A 16,447-nucleotide genomic window follows, 5' to 3' on the forward strand; every position below is an offset into this window, starting at 1 on the left:
TATATGCATTCCAGTTTGCAAAGAGTCAAATAAAGTTCGTTCAGAGCCATCGATGTGTCTGCTTGGGGGGGAATATATACGGCTGTGATTATAATCGAAGAGAATTCCCTTGGTAGATAATGCGGTCTACATTTGATTGTGAGGAATTCTAAATCAGGTGAACAGAAGGACTTGAGTTCCTGTATGTTGTTATGATCACACCACGTAGGGCTGCATGATATGGGCAAACAATCAAAACCTTATTTTGAACCAAATGTTGCTATAGCGATTTGACTTATGATTTAGAGCAAAACACTTGGGTGAAATGTTGGAATCATGGAAGTAGAATGATTATTCCAATTCTATAATTAGAATATGATAGTGGGCACTTTAAATAGTGTTCTTTGACACAAAAATGAATAGAAATGCCAAAGAGGAGTGAACACAGCATTGTTGTTATCAACATTTTTGCATATGCTGCATTGGCCATGCAGACTGAACGTAAGTGTCTTGTGGTTGAAGAATGTGCTCCTTGAGTGACAGGGGGTGGGGCTAGGTCTGGAGAGAGAGAGAGTGGAGAGATCTGGAGAGAGAGTGAGCGGAAAGAGATGACTCAAGTAGCGAAGTAATCTATAAAAATGGACGTTAAACACGGCGTATCACATTTAACAAACCAAACATTCAAATACCGTTATAGTAAAAACCTAAACCAGTCCATGCATCAATACCGGTATATTGTAAAATACAGCCTGCATATGTTAATGATTAGCCAACTGAATCCGATGTGTGTGTACTTACAGCAGTCGGACTCATCAGACCAGTCTCCACAGTCGTCATCTCCGTCACAGTGGTAAATGTCCAGAATACAGCGTCCGTACGCACATTGGAACTCTTCAACACTACAAGTGGCCGTCATTACATCAGATGCTACAGAGAGAGAGAGAGAAAGGGAGAGGGGTACATATTTAATACACATTCTCTTTCACCCCCAAACTTTTCTGTCATAAACTATAAAGACAGTGTGTGGTTCTGATGTAACAGTATAGCTTTCGTCCCCTCGCCCGACCCGGGCACATCCACAACAGTCACCCACGAAGCATCGTTACCCATCGCGCCACAAAAGCAGTGGCCCATGCAAAGCAAGGGGAACAACTACTTCAGGTCTCAGAGGGAGTGACGTCACCGATTGAAACGCTATTAGCGCACACCACCGCTCACTTGCTAGCCATTTCACATCGGTTACACTCACCCCCCCCTTTGACCTCCTCCTTTTCTGCAGCAACCAATGACCCGGGTCAACAGCATCAATGTAACAGTCCGTCCCCTCGCCCCGGGATCGAACCAGGGACCCTCTGCACACATAAACAACTGACACCCACGGAGCATCGTTACCCATTGTGCCACAAAAGCCGCGGCCCTTGCAGAGCAAGGGGAACAACTACTTCAGGTCTCAGAGCGAGTGACGTCACCGATTGAAACGCTATTAGCGCACACCACCGCTAACTAGCTAGTCATTTCACATTGGCTACACTAACATTCCGTTTGTTTTACACTAGGGCAGTCAAAATAGGTCAGGGATGAGGATAATTTGGAGAAGTTGGGAATGTTGACACACCCACCCCTTGACAACAAAGGGAAGATAAGGTTCGGAGTGTATCGTCGTGGCCGAAAGTTTTGAGAATGACACAAATATACATTTTCACAAATCAGTTTGTATGATGGCAATTTGCTTATACTCAAGAATGTTATGAACAGTGATCAGATGAATTGCAATTAATTGCAAAGTCCCTCTTTGCCATGCAAATTAACTGAATCCCTAAAAACATTTCCACTGCATTTCAGCCCTGCCAAAAAAGGACCAGCTGACATCATGTCAGTGATTCTATCGTTAACACAGGTGTGAGTGTTGACGAGGACAAGGCTGGAGATCACTCTGTCATGCTGATTGAGTTTGAATAACAGACTGGAAGCTTCAAAAGGAGGGTGGTGCTTGGAATCATTGTTCTTTCTCTGTCAATCATGGTTACTTGCAAGGAAACATGTGCTGTCATCATTGCTCTGCCCAAAAAGGGCTTCACAGGCAAGGATATTGCTGCCAGTAAGATTGCACCTAAATCAACTATTTATCGGATCATCAAGAACTTCGAGAGAGGTTCAATTGTTGTGAAGAAGGCTTCAGGGTGCCCAAGAAAGTCCAGCAAGCGCCAAGACCGTCTCCTAAAGTTGATTCAGTTGTGGGATCGAGGCACCACCAGTACAGAGCTTGCTCAGGAATGGCAGCAGGCAGGTGTGAGTGCATCTGCACGCACAGTGAGGCGAAGACTTTTGGAGGATGGCCTGGTGTCAAGAAGGGCAGCAAAGAAGCCACTTCTCTCCAGGAAAAACATCAGGGACAGACTGATATTCTGCAAAAGGTACAGGGATTGGACTGCTGAGGACTGGGGTAAAGTCATTTTCTCTGATTAACCCCCTTTCCGATTGTTTGGGGCATCCGGAAAAAAGCTTGTCCTGAGAAGACAAGGCGACTGTAAAGCATCCTGAGACCATTCATGTGTGGGGTTGCTTCTCAGCCAAGGGAGTGGGCTCACTCACAGTTTTGCCTAAGAACACAGCCATGAATAAAGAATGGTACCAACACATCCACCGAGAGCAACTTCTCCCAACCATCCAGGAACAGTTTGGTGACAAACAATGCCTTTTCCAGCATGATGGAGCACCTTGCCATAAGGCAAAAGTGATAACTAAGTGGCTCGGGGAACAAAACATCAATATTTTGGGTCCATGGCCAGGGAACTCCCCAGACCTTAGTCCCATTGAGAACTTGCGGTCAATCCTTAAGAGGCTGGTGGACAAACAAAAACCCACCAATTCTGACAAACTCCAAGCATTGATTATGCAAGAATGGGCTGCCATCAGTCAGGATGTGGCACAGTAGTTAGTTGACAGCATGCCAGGGCGGATTGTAGAGGTCTTGAAAAAGAAGGGTTAACACTGCAAATATTGACTCTTTGCATCAACTTCATGTAATTGTCAATAAAAGCCTTTGACACTGATGAAATGCTTGTAATTATACTTCAGTATTCCATAGTGACGTCTGACAAAAATATCTAAAGACAACTGAAGCAGCAAACTTTGTGGAAATTAATATTTCTGTCATTCTCAAAACTTTTGGCCACGACTGTACACCTGTATGAGGCCCTTTGAAATCCTGCAGCCAATCCTTTATCTATACTATTGAAATCCCCTCGCCAGAGAGAGAGAAGAGAGAGAATGAGGACACACGTACAGTACGTGTCTCAGGGGGTGTTGGGATATGCAAAAATCGAAACATTTCCATTTCACAACATGCGTATATATAATATGAGTCTGATGGTCCTTAATACTAAATAGTGTCTGTTCCAGGTGTGTAGGAGTCACAATAACAATACTGGAAGAGATGGAGACCCACACACTGTAGAAAAAATGAATACTTTCAAAACTGAGGCTTGAATGCAATTACTAAAACATCATGGTGGCTGAAAAAATCATAGTGCATAAATGAAAAGTGAAAACAAAAACATTTTAGCAGAAACGTTTGTGTTTTGTTTTCACCTTTCATTTATGCACTGATGATGTTTTGGGCATCAGGATGTTTTAATAAATATTTGTATTTTGTGTTTAAGCTTTAGTTTTGGATTAATTCCTCAGTTTTGGATTTATTCCTCTTTTGACAGTGTCAGGGTCTCCATCTCTTGTCCATGTGTGAAACAGGACAAATATAAGCACACACACACACACAGGGCAACTCACGGCAGTTTTCCTCGTCTGATCCGTCCTTGCAGTCAGTGTCTCCATCACAGTACCAGTGTTCAGCAATGCAGCTCCCATCTGTACAGCGAAACTCCTTATCGGAACACTTACGCATGTCTGTGTGAGAGAGTGAGTGTGAGTGAGTGAGTGAGATAGTGGAGAGAAAGTAAGAGAGAGGGAAAGATAAATATTGAGTTATTAAAGTCAACTGATTGAGTTGTGACAAAGACAATAACTTTCTGAATATATGTGTATACTGTAGGAGTGAATGTATGGTGTGCATGTGTGTGTTTGTGCATGTGTAGCTCACCACACAGCTCGTCACTGTTATCCCCACAGTCATTGTCCCCATCACAGTGCCACAGGCTGCGGATGCAGTAGCCGTTCTGACAATGGAACTCATCCTCTTCACACTCTCTAGGAGCTACAGACAAAGAGAGAGAGACAGGATGTCAATGAAAGGACAAATCCCACAAACAACATCCTATACACCACTTGTATGATGTACAAGTGTGCACGCACCGCATGCTCACACACAACAGCTTAGTAACATTTCTCTTACATTCATACAGAGAAAAGTAGCTGTCTATTAACCTCCAGTGGACAACCTCCCATCAAATCAAAGTTTATTTGTCACATGCGCCGAATACACCACGTATTGACCTTACAGTGAAATGCTTACTTACAATTCCTTAACCAACAATGCATAGTCTTATGGCTTGCGGGGTAAAAGCTGTTGAGAAGCATTTTAGTCCTAGACTTTGCGCTCCGGTCTATGACTGGGGTGGCTGGAGTCTTTGCCCATTTTTAGGTCCTTCCTCTGACATCGCCTGGTACAAAGGTCCTGGATGGCAGGCAGCTAAGCCCCAGTGATATACTGGGCCTTGCAGTCGAAGGCTGAGCAGTTGCTGTACCAAGCAGTGTTGGAACCAGTCAGGATGCTCTCGATGTTGCTGCTGTAGAACCTTTTGAGGATCTGAGTACCAATTCCAAATCTTTTTAGTTTCCTGAGGGGGAATAGGCTAGGGATAGGGAATAGTGCCCTCTGGTTGCATTTGTGTTCTTGACCACAGGGACTATGGTGGTCTGCTTGAAACATGTTGGTATTACAGACTCAATCAGGGACATGTTGAAAATGTCAGTGAAGACACTTGCCAGTTGGTCAGCACATGCCCGGAGCAACTGTCCTGGTAATCCGTCTGGCCCAGCGGCCTTGTGAATGTTGGGCAGCTCGCGGCTGTGCTTCCCTTTGTAGTCTGAAATTGTTTGCAGGCCTTGCCATATCCGACTAGCATCGGACCGGTGTAGTACAATTCAATCTTAGTCCTGTATTGGCGCTTTGCCTGTTTGATGGTTTGTCTGAGGACGTAGCAGGATTTCTTATAAGCTTTCGGGTTAGAGTCCCACTCCTTGAAGGCGGAACCTCTACACTTTGGCTCAGTAGGGATGTTGCCTATAATCCATGGTTTCTGGTTGGGGTATGTGGGGATGATGTCATTGATGCACTTATTGATGAAGCCAGTTACTAATGTGGTGTACTGCTCAATGCCATCGGAGGAATCCCGGAACATATTCCAGTCTGTGCTAGCAAAACAGTCCTGTAGCTTAGCATCAGCATCATCTGACCACTTCTTTATTGACCGAGTCACTGGTACCTTCAACTTGAGTTTTTGCTTGTAAACAGGAATCAGGAGGATGGAATTATGGTCAGATTTTCCAAATGGGGGGCGAGGGAGAGCTTTGTATGCGTCTCTGTGTGTGGTGTAAAGGTGGTCTAGAGTTTTTTTTCCCTCTGGATGCACATTTAACATGCTGATAGAAATTAGTTAAGACTGATTTCAGTTTCCCTGCATTAAAGTCCCGGCCACTAGGAGTGCCACCTCTGGGTGGGTGTTTTCCTATTTGCTTATTTCCTTATACAGAGTGCGGTCTTAGTGCCAGCATCCGTCTGTGGTGGTAAATAAACAAACAGCCCAAAAAAATATAGATGAAAACTTTCTTGGCAAATTTTGTGCTCAACAGCTTATCATGACATACTCTACTTCAGGTGAGCAAAATCTAGAGACTTCCTTAGATTTTGTGCACCAGCTGTTATATTATATATATATATATATATATATATATATATATATATATATATATATATATATACACAGACCATGTTCCCTCGTGCTGTTCTATATAGCTGGTGCAGCGTACATCCCGCCAGCTGAATGTTATCCATGTCGTCATTCAGCCATGATTTGGTGAAACATATGATATTACAGTTTTTGATGTCCCGTTGATTGGATATTCGTGATCATCTATCTTTGGCAAGTAATATTGATGGTAAAGGCAGATTCCCCACTCGCCGTCGGCGGATCCTTACAAGGCACCTCTCCCTGTGTCCTCTATACCTGCGTCACTTTCTCCTACCAATGACGGGGATATTGGCCTTGTCGGGTGTCTGAAGTACATCCTGTGCGTCTTTCTTGTTGCAGAAACAAATCTTTGTCTAATCCGAGGTGAGTGATCGCTGACCTGATATCCAGAAGCTTTTTTTTGACGTAAGATACGGTGGCAGAAACATTATGTACAAAATTAGTTACAAATAACTAAAACGGCTGCCATTTCTTCCACCGCCATCTTCACACTGATGGTTAACCTCTGATCTAAAATACATTGTCATATCCAGCACAAAAACCCCCCCAAAACCTCATTACAATAATTTATCTGATGTTATCTTTAGTTCCACTTACTAGCTCTCTTAGGCCTACAACAATGGTCCTGGCTAAAGGAGGGACAGGTAAACAGGTTAGTATCAGAAGGAAGTACCATGATTTCTGCCTGAATAGCCCCAGACCGGGGGTGATATATTATTTCAAGCATGTTGTTTGTGTGCATGTGTGTGTGATGGGGGTTGCTGCCTTAGAAGGTTAACTAATTATGAAATCTACCTCAATTATACATGGACTGCGAATAAAATGCATACAGAGGCTCAGTCAAAGAAATCCACTTACAAATGTGACGGCAGTTCAGCGGAGTAGAAAGACAGGAAAAAAGGGACGGCCGCAGAAATGTTTGAGGATAAAATTAGTATTTTTCATTGAGACTGTACTTCCTACCCCAGTGACTATTGCGACGGAACGTGACCCATATCTACTACCTCTCATCTCTTTCTCTTGTTTTCTCACACACAGGTATCCTGTGCTTTATGACCCAACAGAGTCCTCAGAACAGAAAAGACGAGATATATTCGTATTGAAGATTACTCTCGCCCCTCTCCTATTCAGATGCAACAGAGTAGGAGAAGGACCCGGAACGGGAGCACAAGACAAAGCTAGCCCCTAGATTAGTCTTTAAACTACAAGTCTATTGCTGAATCTCATTCCAAAAACTCACTTGGCACATTTAGTAGAATTTAATTGAATCTCTCATCTGTCTCCCTCTTTCCCTCCCTCTAATTCCTAAGCCAGAAAGTTCAGAAGTCACGTGTCCTTAGGCAGATCATCAGTCAGAGAGCGGGCAGAGGTTAGAGATGAAAGTTCACTGTGATTCATTACCAGGGTCATTATGCATTGAGGTGTGTTTGTGTGTGTGTGAAAAAATAAATAAAACAAAATATATTCATTTTATAACTCGTTTTTTCCTTGAGTATTACCTATGCATTTTCAGGATTTGCCTTCCCTCCTTGCCCCTGCCTGCCTTGCATCCTCCTCTCATCCCATGAGTTGACATAGAAAAGAGCAGAAGTTGTGAACAATCCCATCAGACTCCAGTCCTACCTACCTACCTACAGGTTATAAAAAAGAGCAGAAGCTCAGAATAGTATTTTAACCTAGGTCTGGTGTGTGATAACACTGTGGATATGTAGTTATGAGTGTTCTGCTGAATGTTTGACAAACAAACAAAAACATGAAATGAACGTAGGAACACACACCCATACCGACACACTCACTCACTTTCTCACACACACACACACACACACACACACACACACACACACACGCACACGCACACACGCACACACGCACACACGCACACACGCACACACACGTCTCTTTTTCCAGTTTTGTTGTCTGAAACTTTGACAAGTCGCTAAGCTCAAGTGGAGCATGACGGATTCTCCCCTGTCTTTCTCCTTTCTCTTCCCCTTCTCTCTTTAAATAATGGAATAAAACAACAACAGTGGTGGTAAAGAAACTAGGGAGGGAGACAGAAAGACAGAGAGAAAAAGGCCTGAAATAATAAGTAGGCCAAGGAGCGATGGAGGGGGAAATTTACAGGGCTGGGGCATGAAGATGAAAAATTAATGGCTGGCTCACGGCAGACGGACCCCCCATCAGGATGGGATTCTACGTCTGGCTCCTGAAATATGGGTCAGACAGGAGAGAGGGAAGCAGGGAATGAGAGAATCGGAGCGAGCGAAATAGCGAGAGAGAGAAAATCAGAGAAAGAGAATCAGAGAGAAAGAAAGCCCACCTCTATACAGAGTTATCTGGGGAAAAAACAAGGGAACGAGAGAATCTGAGAAAGAGAGAGAGATTACCTCCATCTAACGAGTAATTTAGAAAAAAAAGGATGAACTGAGGTACAAGCTGGCAGGGTTAGCTTGGATCAATTACATCTCCAGAAATTCAGGAAATTCAATCCATGGAGTTGGAAATTAATCGTACCAAGTGTCTCATTCCGATCTATGTAGTGATCTCTGATAATGACTTAATGGGTACAGAGGTGTGTGGACTGAAATCTATCTCAACCACAGGGTACTTATTGTGACACATTATTGTAATAGACAGTTGTGAATGTGTGTGTGCAAGCACAACCTTATAAATCCCTTTAAGCATTTAAACATATTTAAATTAATCCAGAACATTATTTTGAAGGCTCCCTCAAGAGCAATAGTATAGTTTAAATAATTTCCCGGCATACATTTCCACTCACTACACAGGGTATATAGCAGTATGATCAGGCCAATGGAAATACTCAGCCTCTACATGGATAATATTGGACACGTTCAACCCAGTGAGTCACTCTGGATCAAAGCAGTTGGACAAAGTCTTCCTTTAGACTGACCACTAACTACATCTCAACCCAGAAACAACTCCGACACTGACAGCTGGAGTGAATAGGGAAACATCAGTGCCATGTGTATGGCTGCTTCCCAAATGGCACCCTATTCCATAGGGCTCTGCTCAAAAGTAGTGCACCAAATAGGGAATAGGGTGCCATTTGGGATGAAGCATATAAGTACATGTAAGTATAAATATGCACCAATTCCTGACGTGTGTAAGTACATGGCGATATAAATATGAGTGTATAAATACACACACTACCACTCTCTCGATGCCTTTCTACTGCTGCCAGCCAGCTGAAGCCTTTTCCAGTCTCTTTCCCCGGCACGTGCACACACATGCATACACAAATGCACACACACACCCAGGCAACAGGAGGAAGCATGTGAACGGTAAGGTAAACGGTCATCCTCAGAGTCAGGTGTGGTTGCCATGGGAGCAGTGACCTCCCTAATGGGTGTGTGTGTGTGTGTGTGCGTGCGTGCGTGCGTGCGTGCGTGCGTGCGTGTGTGTGTGTGTGACTACGAAAACTGTGTGTGTGTGTATATGTCACTACACACACACACACACACACACACACACACACACACACACACACACACACACACACACACACACACACACACACACACACACACACACACACACACACACACACACACACACACACACACACACACACACACACACACATTGGTAGAAAAGGTTCCATATCAGTGGATATCTTTACATAACATGTTTATGATATTCTAGAGCATACAGACCATTTCCAATAAAATCTAAATTGTATGTCACATACAGTGAAATGCTTACTTATAAGCCCTTAACCAACAATGCAGTTGAAAAAAAATACCTATAAAAATAGAAGTGAAAAAAAAACTGATAAGTAAAACTGATTTAAGTTTCCCTGCATTAAAGTCCTAGGTTACTAGGAGTGCTGCCTCTGGGTGAGCGTTTTCTTGTTTGCTTATGGCGGAATACAGCTCATTCAATGCTGTCTTAGTGCCAGCCTCTGACTGTGGTGGTATGTAAACAGCTACAAAGAATACAGATGAAAACTCTCTCGGTAGGTAGTGTGGTCTACAGCTTATCATGAGAAATTCTACCTCAGGTGAGCAATAGCTTGAGATTTCCTTAGATATCGTGCACCAGCAGCTACAAAAACACATAGACCACCACCTCTTGTCTTGCCAGACGCCGCTGTTCTATCCTGCCGGTACATCGTATAACCTGCCAACTGTATGTTGATGTTGTCGTCGTTCAGCCATGAAGCATAAGATGTTACAGTTTTTAATGTCCGGTTGGTAGTTTAATCTTCCTCGTAACTAGGCAATTTTATTGTCCAAAGATTGAACGTTTGCTAACAGAATGAAGGAAGGTTGGGGTTTATTCGATCGCCTGTGAATTCTCAGAAGGCAGCCAGACCTTCAGCCCCTCTTCCTCCGCCTCCTCTTTACGCAGATCACGGGGATCCTGAGTCTGCCATCCTCTGACTTGCCTTGTTGATAGTGTTAAGGCAGAGCAGAGCATTATTATGGTGAGACTTCTCCCCATTTTAGCTACTGTTGTACCAATATGTTTTCACCATGACAGTTTACTACAATCCAGGGTTATTCCAAGCAGTTTATAGTCACCTCAACTTGCTCAATTTCCACATTATTCATTTTGAGACATAGTTGAGGTTTCGTGAATGATTTCTCCCAAATACAATGCTTGCTTTCTTGCTACACATTGCGACCGGCTCGATTCGGTCTTGTGTAGCAAAATTTGAAATTGTGTTTTTTACATTTGATAAAAGTAGAGACTTGGAGCTAGAAAATGGTATACCATATTCTATGGTTGAGGAACAATGGAAAAGTAATTCTGATTTGAAAGTTGTTTGAATGTTTTGGTACTACTACTGGAAAGCTCTTCTTTGTCTTCACCCATTCAGCATTGTTCACACCCTCTTAAGCTTTAGCCCCACCCATCTCTTTAAGGGTTGATTGGAGCGTTCTGTCCTAACAACAGCAGTTGTTGGCTAGCTTGCTAGCTATTTCCAGACACAAATGAGAGAACAGCTCACTGACCATTTTACTCACCCTAGCAGAGCTGGTTAGGCTATTTTTATGTTATCCAGAGCGTTGGTGACTGCAACTATGCTGTTGGCAACAATTTTTGCTTTTTTTTGCCAACGTTTACTGACACCGGCCATATTCATCAGGTGTTGAGCGTTCGTAACTTTTGACAGTTATTCTGTGCTCAAGCACCCAAGCTAGCTGGCTAACTTTGGCTATCTTACTAGCTGACTAGCAAAATCAATGATGAGACCTTCATGTTGGGTCTTTTGAAAAATGGCGGGTGGGGAAGCAAAACCTACTGAGTGATAGTGAAAGAGGGAGATAAGCCGTGTGGAGAAACTGATTTTTTCACCCGATCTGTCCAACTTATCACCTCTAAAATGTAAATAAAACACGATGAAGTGTTTATATAATGTGTAACATGCCTACTTGAAGGTTTGTGTTGAATTTGAATCAGGTTTTTTAGGGAGGTGTTAAAGTTATCTTCAGAAGTAAACAGCTGCTGTAGCAGCTTTTGAGAGTCATGATGGCTGGCAGTGATGATGCAAAAAATGTATACATTCAGTTGTACAATTGACTAAGTATCCCCCTTTACTCTGTCCCTGTCTTGTTTTTAATCTGAGAGTACATTACATTACATTTAAGTCATTTAGCAGACGCTCTTATCCAGAGCGACTTACAAATTGGTGCATTCACCTTATGACATCCAGTGGAACAGCCACTTTACAATAGTGCATCTAAATCTTTTAGGGGGGTGAGAAGGATTACTTATCCAGAGTAGCGCTACACCTGGTGGAGAGAGGCTGTACGACACAGAATGAGTTGCATTATGCACACTGTACGTTACATCATGACACGTCACAATTTACTGTACAGCGTCAGAGGGGTCCGTTTTCTCTATCGGGCCATAACCATGGTAATCAACGCTTGAATAGAAACATAGTTCACACCCTGGATTTTGATGCCAACACAGTCGCTACAGTCCCAATTGTTTTCATTGCAGCCTTGTTTGAATGCCAAAATTACCCAAATTTGTACGGAATGGGGTTAGTTAACAGTAAAGGCTAACTGGTAGCCTAGCTAGCAAACAAATAATGACATTGCTATTTTTTTACCCCCTATCAAGCTATGTGGTGACAGTTAACCTCTTGCTCCTACCTGACACGCAGGCGTCCCATCTAGACGTCTGGAAATGCAAATGGGCTACGCTAAATCCTAATAGCACTCGTTAAAACTCAAACGTTCATTAAAATACACATGCAGGGTATTGAATTAAAGCTACACTCGTTGTGAATCCAGGCAACAAGTCAGATTTTTTAAAATGCTTTTCGGCGAAAGCATGAGAAGCTATTATCTGATAGCATGTAACATCCCAAAAGACCCGCAGGGGACACAAAACAAAATAATTAGCATAGTCGGCGCTACACAAAACGCACAAATAAAATATAAAACATTCATTACCTTTGACCATCTTCTTTGTTGGCACTCCTAGATGTCCCATAAACACTATTGGGTATTTTTTTCGATTAAATCGGTCCATATATAGCCTAGATATCGATCTATGAAGACTGTGTGATCAACGAAAAAATTGCGTTTTATAATGTAACGTCATTTTTTTAAATTAAAAAAGTCGACGATAAACTTTCACAAAACACTTTGAAATACTTTTGTAAAGCAACTTTAGGTATTAGTAAACGTTAATTAGCGATCAAATTGATCACGAGGCGATGTATATTCTATAGCTGTACGTCTGGAAATAATGTCCGGGTAAATCTCAACCAAAATATCCGGTCGGAGACCTGAAGAAATGGGCTGTCTCTTCTTCGTTTGACCAAGAAACAAAGCCTAGGCAAATGACAAGACTGTTGACATCGTGTGCAAGCTGTAGGTATTGCAACCTCGGCCCCATTTAATGTGGATCACCTTTATCAATCGGTTGAAGTGGCGCATGGATATATTTTCCAGTTTTCAGTGATCAGATTTTCCTGCACTTTTCGATGAAACGCACGTTCTGTTATAGTCACAGCCGTGATTTAACCAGTTTTAGAAACGTCTGAGTGTTTTCTATCCACACATACTAATCATATGCATATACTATATTCCTGGCATGAGTTGCAGGGCGCTGAAATGTTGCACGATTTTTAACAGAATGTTCGAAAAAGTAGGGGGTAGGAGTAACAGGTTAATGTTTTAAAAAGTTTAGCCGTATTTTGTATTACAGGTTAATATAAGCTAGCTGGCTAAGTAACTTGGCTAGCTAGCAACTTGGCTAGCTAGCTTGTTCTCGTCATGAAGGAAGCAGGTAAAGTAGCTACCTTATGGTATGGTTAGTGAAATGACAATATTTTCTTTCAATATCGACACAATATTGATTCATGATTTATGCATTGACAGTTTGAAGTGGATCACAGACCAACACTAGCACCACGTTGGGTCTGGACTGCGAGGGACCGCCGCTGACGACCAAATCTACCACCACATTGGGTCTGGACTGCGAGGGACCGCCGCTGACGACCAAATCTTGACCCATCATATCCATCGTCTATAACAAACAGGGCGGTCCCTTTTATCAGACATACAAGGATGAATATTACATATCATGTACGGATAACTATTGATTTTTATAAATGTTTTATTATACAGATACCTGCCGGGGTGGCAGGTAGCCTGGTGGTTGGAGTGTTGGACTAGTAACTGAAAGGATGCAAGATCGAATCCCCGAGCTGACAAGGTAAAAATCTGTCGTTCTACCACTGAACAAGGCAGTTAAACCCACTGTTCCTAGGCCGTCGTTGAAAATAAGAATTTGTTCTTAACTGACCTGACTAGTTAAATAAAGGTAAAAATAAATAAATTGATCAGGTAATGACTACAGGTATAAGACATTTCTGAAAGTATGTGGATTCGTCCATGCCCAAATATAAAGGCTTAGATATGTCAGTATGTTGACACATATCCTTCCCGGAGTACAAATATGTAAGCGTGCATCAGGTGTGTGTCTTACACGTATCTCACCCCAGATATCTTCCCTGCACTCACATGGTAGGAGGAATATTTCTGAGGTCAGGACTGGATGCATGTAGAATTGTTTTATTTAACTTTCATTTAACTAGGCCAGTCAGTTAAGAACAAATTCTTATTTTCAATGACGGCCTAAGGAAATTGTGCGTTTGTGTGTTTGAGAGACTTACGACAATCCTGTTCGTCGGAGTCATCCTCACAGTCGTTGTCCCCGTCACACACCCAGGAGCGGCGGATACACTTCCCATTGTCACAGTGGAAGTCCAGTGGAGAGCAGGTGGGCAGCACTACAGAGGAAAACACCAGCCATTAACACAGCCGAAGCAAAGCACGAGCATACACACACAAATGCATGATACCGTTCATGGCCCCATGGTCACAGCCAATACACAGAGTATACAAATGACATAGACTGTCCAGGTGAATCCAGGTGAATTCTAGGATCCCTTATTGATGTTACTTGTTAAATCCACTTCAATCAGTATAGATGAAGGGGAGGAGACAGGTTAAAGAAGGATTTTTAAGCATTGAGACAATTGAGACGTGGATTGTGTATGTGTGCCAGTCAGAGGGAGAAAGGGCAAGACAAAAGGCAGGCACACCGGCATGTGTCAAGAACTGCAACACTGCTGGGTTTTTCACGCTCAACAGTTTTCTGTATGTATAAGGAATGGTCCTCCGCACAAAAGGACATCCAGCCAACTTTGCACAACGGTGGGAAGCATTGGAGTCAACATGGGCCAGCATCCCTGTGGAACGCCCATGACACAGTGTAGAATCCATGCCCCAACAAAGACAGAGACAGAATGAGAACAGAAAGTATAGGAAATAAGCAAAGACAAGGTGATGGCAGGGAAATACACTGGATGGAGGGGAGGTTGGTTATTTATTATCCTCCATATCCTATTCTATGTGTCCATTCCCTGAGTCCAGTGCTCAGTGCATTCCTCACTAACTGCATATCCGCTGAGTCTGCTGTCCCCATCGCAGAATGACTGGCTCTTTGTCATCAACAGATAATGAAATTACCAAGGAGAGGGGGAGGAAGAGGAGGAGGAGGAGGAAGAAGCAGAAGAGTTATCTTTCTTGTAGGCCTTCCGGCCACTAATATATACACACAAACACACACACGTACATGCCTGTTGATATGAAGTATGAAATATTGACCGTCCAACATGGACTACATGAAAAATGCATGACTTGATTAAAGCAGCCCATGCGGCAGCCAGCTATGAAGTCTGAACTGACTGAGTGAAGTAAGAATGAATAATGTGTGTGTGTGTGTGTGTCAGAGGCATTATGGAGTAACTGGGTGAAGAAAACCCCACTGACCCATATAGTCCTGTATGGGTCCTGTATTATTAACATAGAGAGAAAAAGAGAAAGAAAGCAAGCAAGAAAGAGAGAGAGAGAGAAATTGGAAATACAGACATTGTCATCCTACAAGAAACATGGTATAAAGGAGACGGACCCACTGGTTGCCCTCTAAGTTAAGAGCTGGTAGTCCCATCCATCAAACTACCAGGTGTGAAACAGGGAAGAGACAGTGGGTATGCTAACGTGGTATAGAACAGACCTAACCCACTCTATTAAATTAGTTAAAATAGGAACATTTTAACATCTGGCGAGAAATGAATAAGGAAATTATCTCATCAGACAAAAATGTCCTCATGTGTGCTACCTACATCCCCCCAATAGAATCGCCATACTTTAACGATGGCAGCTTCTCTATCCTAGAGGGGGTGGAGAAGGGACATGTACAAGTCTGTGGCGACATAAATGCCAGAACTGGACAAGAACCCTCAGCACACAGGGGAACAAAAACCTACCTGGAGGGGATAACATTCCCTCCCCCACATGTCCCCGCCTGGACACAACTATGACAACATAACAAACAAAAACTGGTCACAAAACCTGCAGCTTCACAGGAGAGCTGTGTGAATGTAAAACATGTTTTGTTTGTTGAAATTTTTTTTTTTTTTTGCAGAAATGCCTTTTCAAACAAGTGAACTTTCAAGTGGCTTAATAACAAACGTGTACGCCATCTGTAAATACGAATACAACTCTTAAATTACAAGCCTCGTTGGTTAAGCCACAGAAAAAGAAAGCAACCTTCCCACTAGCCATGATTGGCTGAGATAATGAGTGGGCTGGACATGCCGAGAGAGGAGAGAGGATTGGTCTGCCATATAGAGGGCTTCCGTCTATTTGAGCTGGTCAGTCTGTGTTGGTAATGATGTCGAACGCAGCTTTTTAAATATACACTGCTCAAAAAAATAAAGGGAACACTTAAACAACACAATGTAACTCCAAGTCAATCACACTTCTGTGAAATCGAACTGTCCACTTAGGAAGCAACACTGATTGACAATACATTTCACATGCTGTGGTGCAAATGGAATAGACAACATGTGGAAATTATAGGCAATAGGAAGCTATATAGGAAATCAGTGGAATTAGAGTATGATAGCTAAAGAGATGGAAACATGAACACACTCCGAGTGCCATACTTCCGGCGCCGAAAGAGATGGCCGCCTCGCTTCG

The 16,447-nt window shown here is 42.8% G+C and overlaps 1 protein-coding gene across 5 annotated transcripts in view; it reads right to left on the minus strand.

Moving 5' to 3' along the window:
* Positions 1-16,447, minus strand: part of LOC118393626 (low-density lipoprotein receptor-related protein 4) — a 214,855-nt gene that overhangs the window by 72,089 nt on the left and 126,319 nt on the right. For all 5 annotated transcript variants that reach the window (XR_004827577.2, XM_035786476.2, XM_035786477.2 and 2 more), the window contains exons 3-6: positions 14,074-14,190; positions 4,079-4,192; positions 3,769-3,885; positions 778-906 (exon numbers count right to left, since the gene is read on the minus strand). Coding sequence is in view for 4 of the 5 variants with exons in the window: in XM_035786476.2 (XP_035642369.1) it covers positions 778-906; positions 3,769-3,885; positions 4,079-4,192; positions 14,074-14,190 (477 nt within the window). In the remaining variant the exon portion in view is untranslated. The remainder of the gene's footprint in view (positions 1-777; positions 907-3,768; positions 3,886-4,078; positions 4,193-14,073; positions 14,191-16,447) is intronic.

The sequence above is a fragment of the Oncorhynchus keta genome, chromosome 14, assembly GCF_023373465.1.
Source record: "Oncorhynchus keta strain PuntledgeMale-10-30-2019 chromosome 14, Oket_V2, whole genome shotgun sequence".
Taxonomy (NCBI): Eukaryota; Metazoa; Chordata; class Actinopteri; order Salmoniformes; family Salmonidae; genus Oncorhynchus; species Oncorhynchus keta.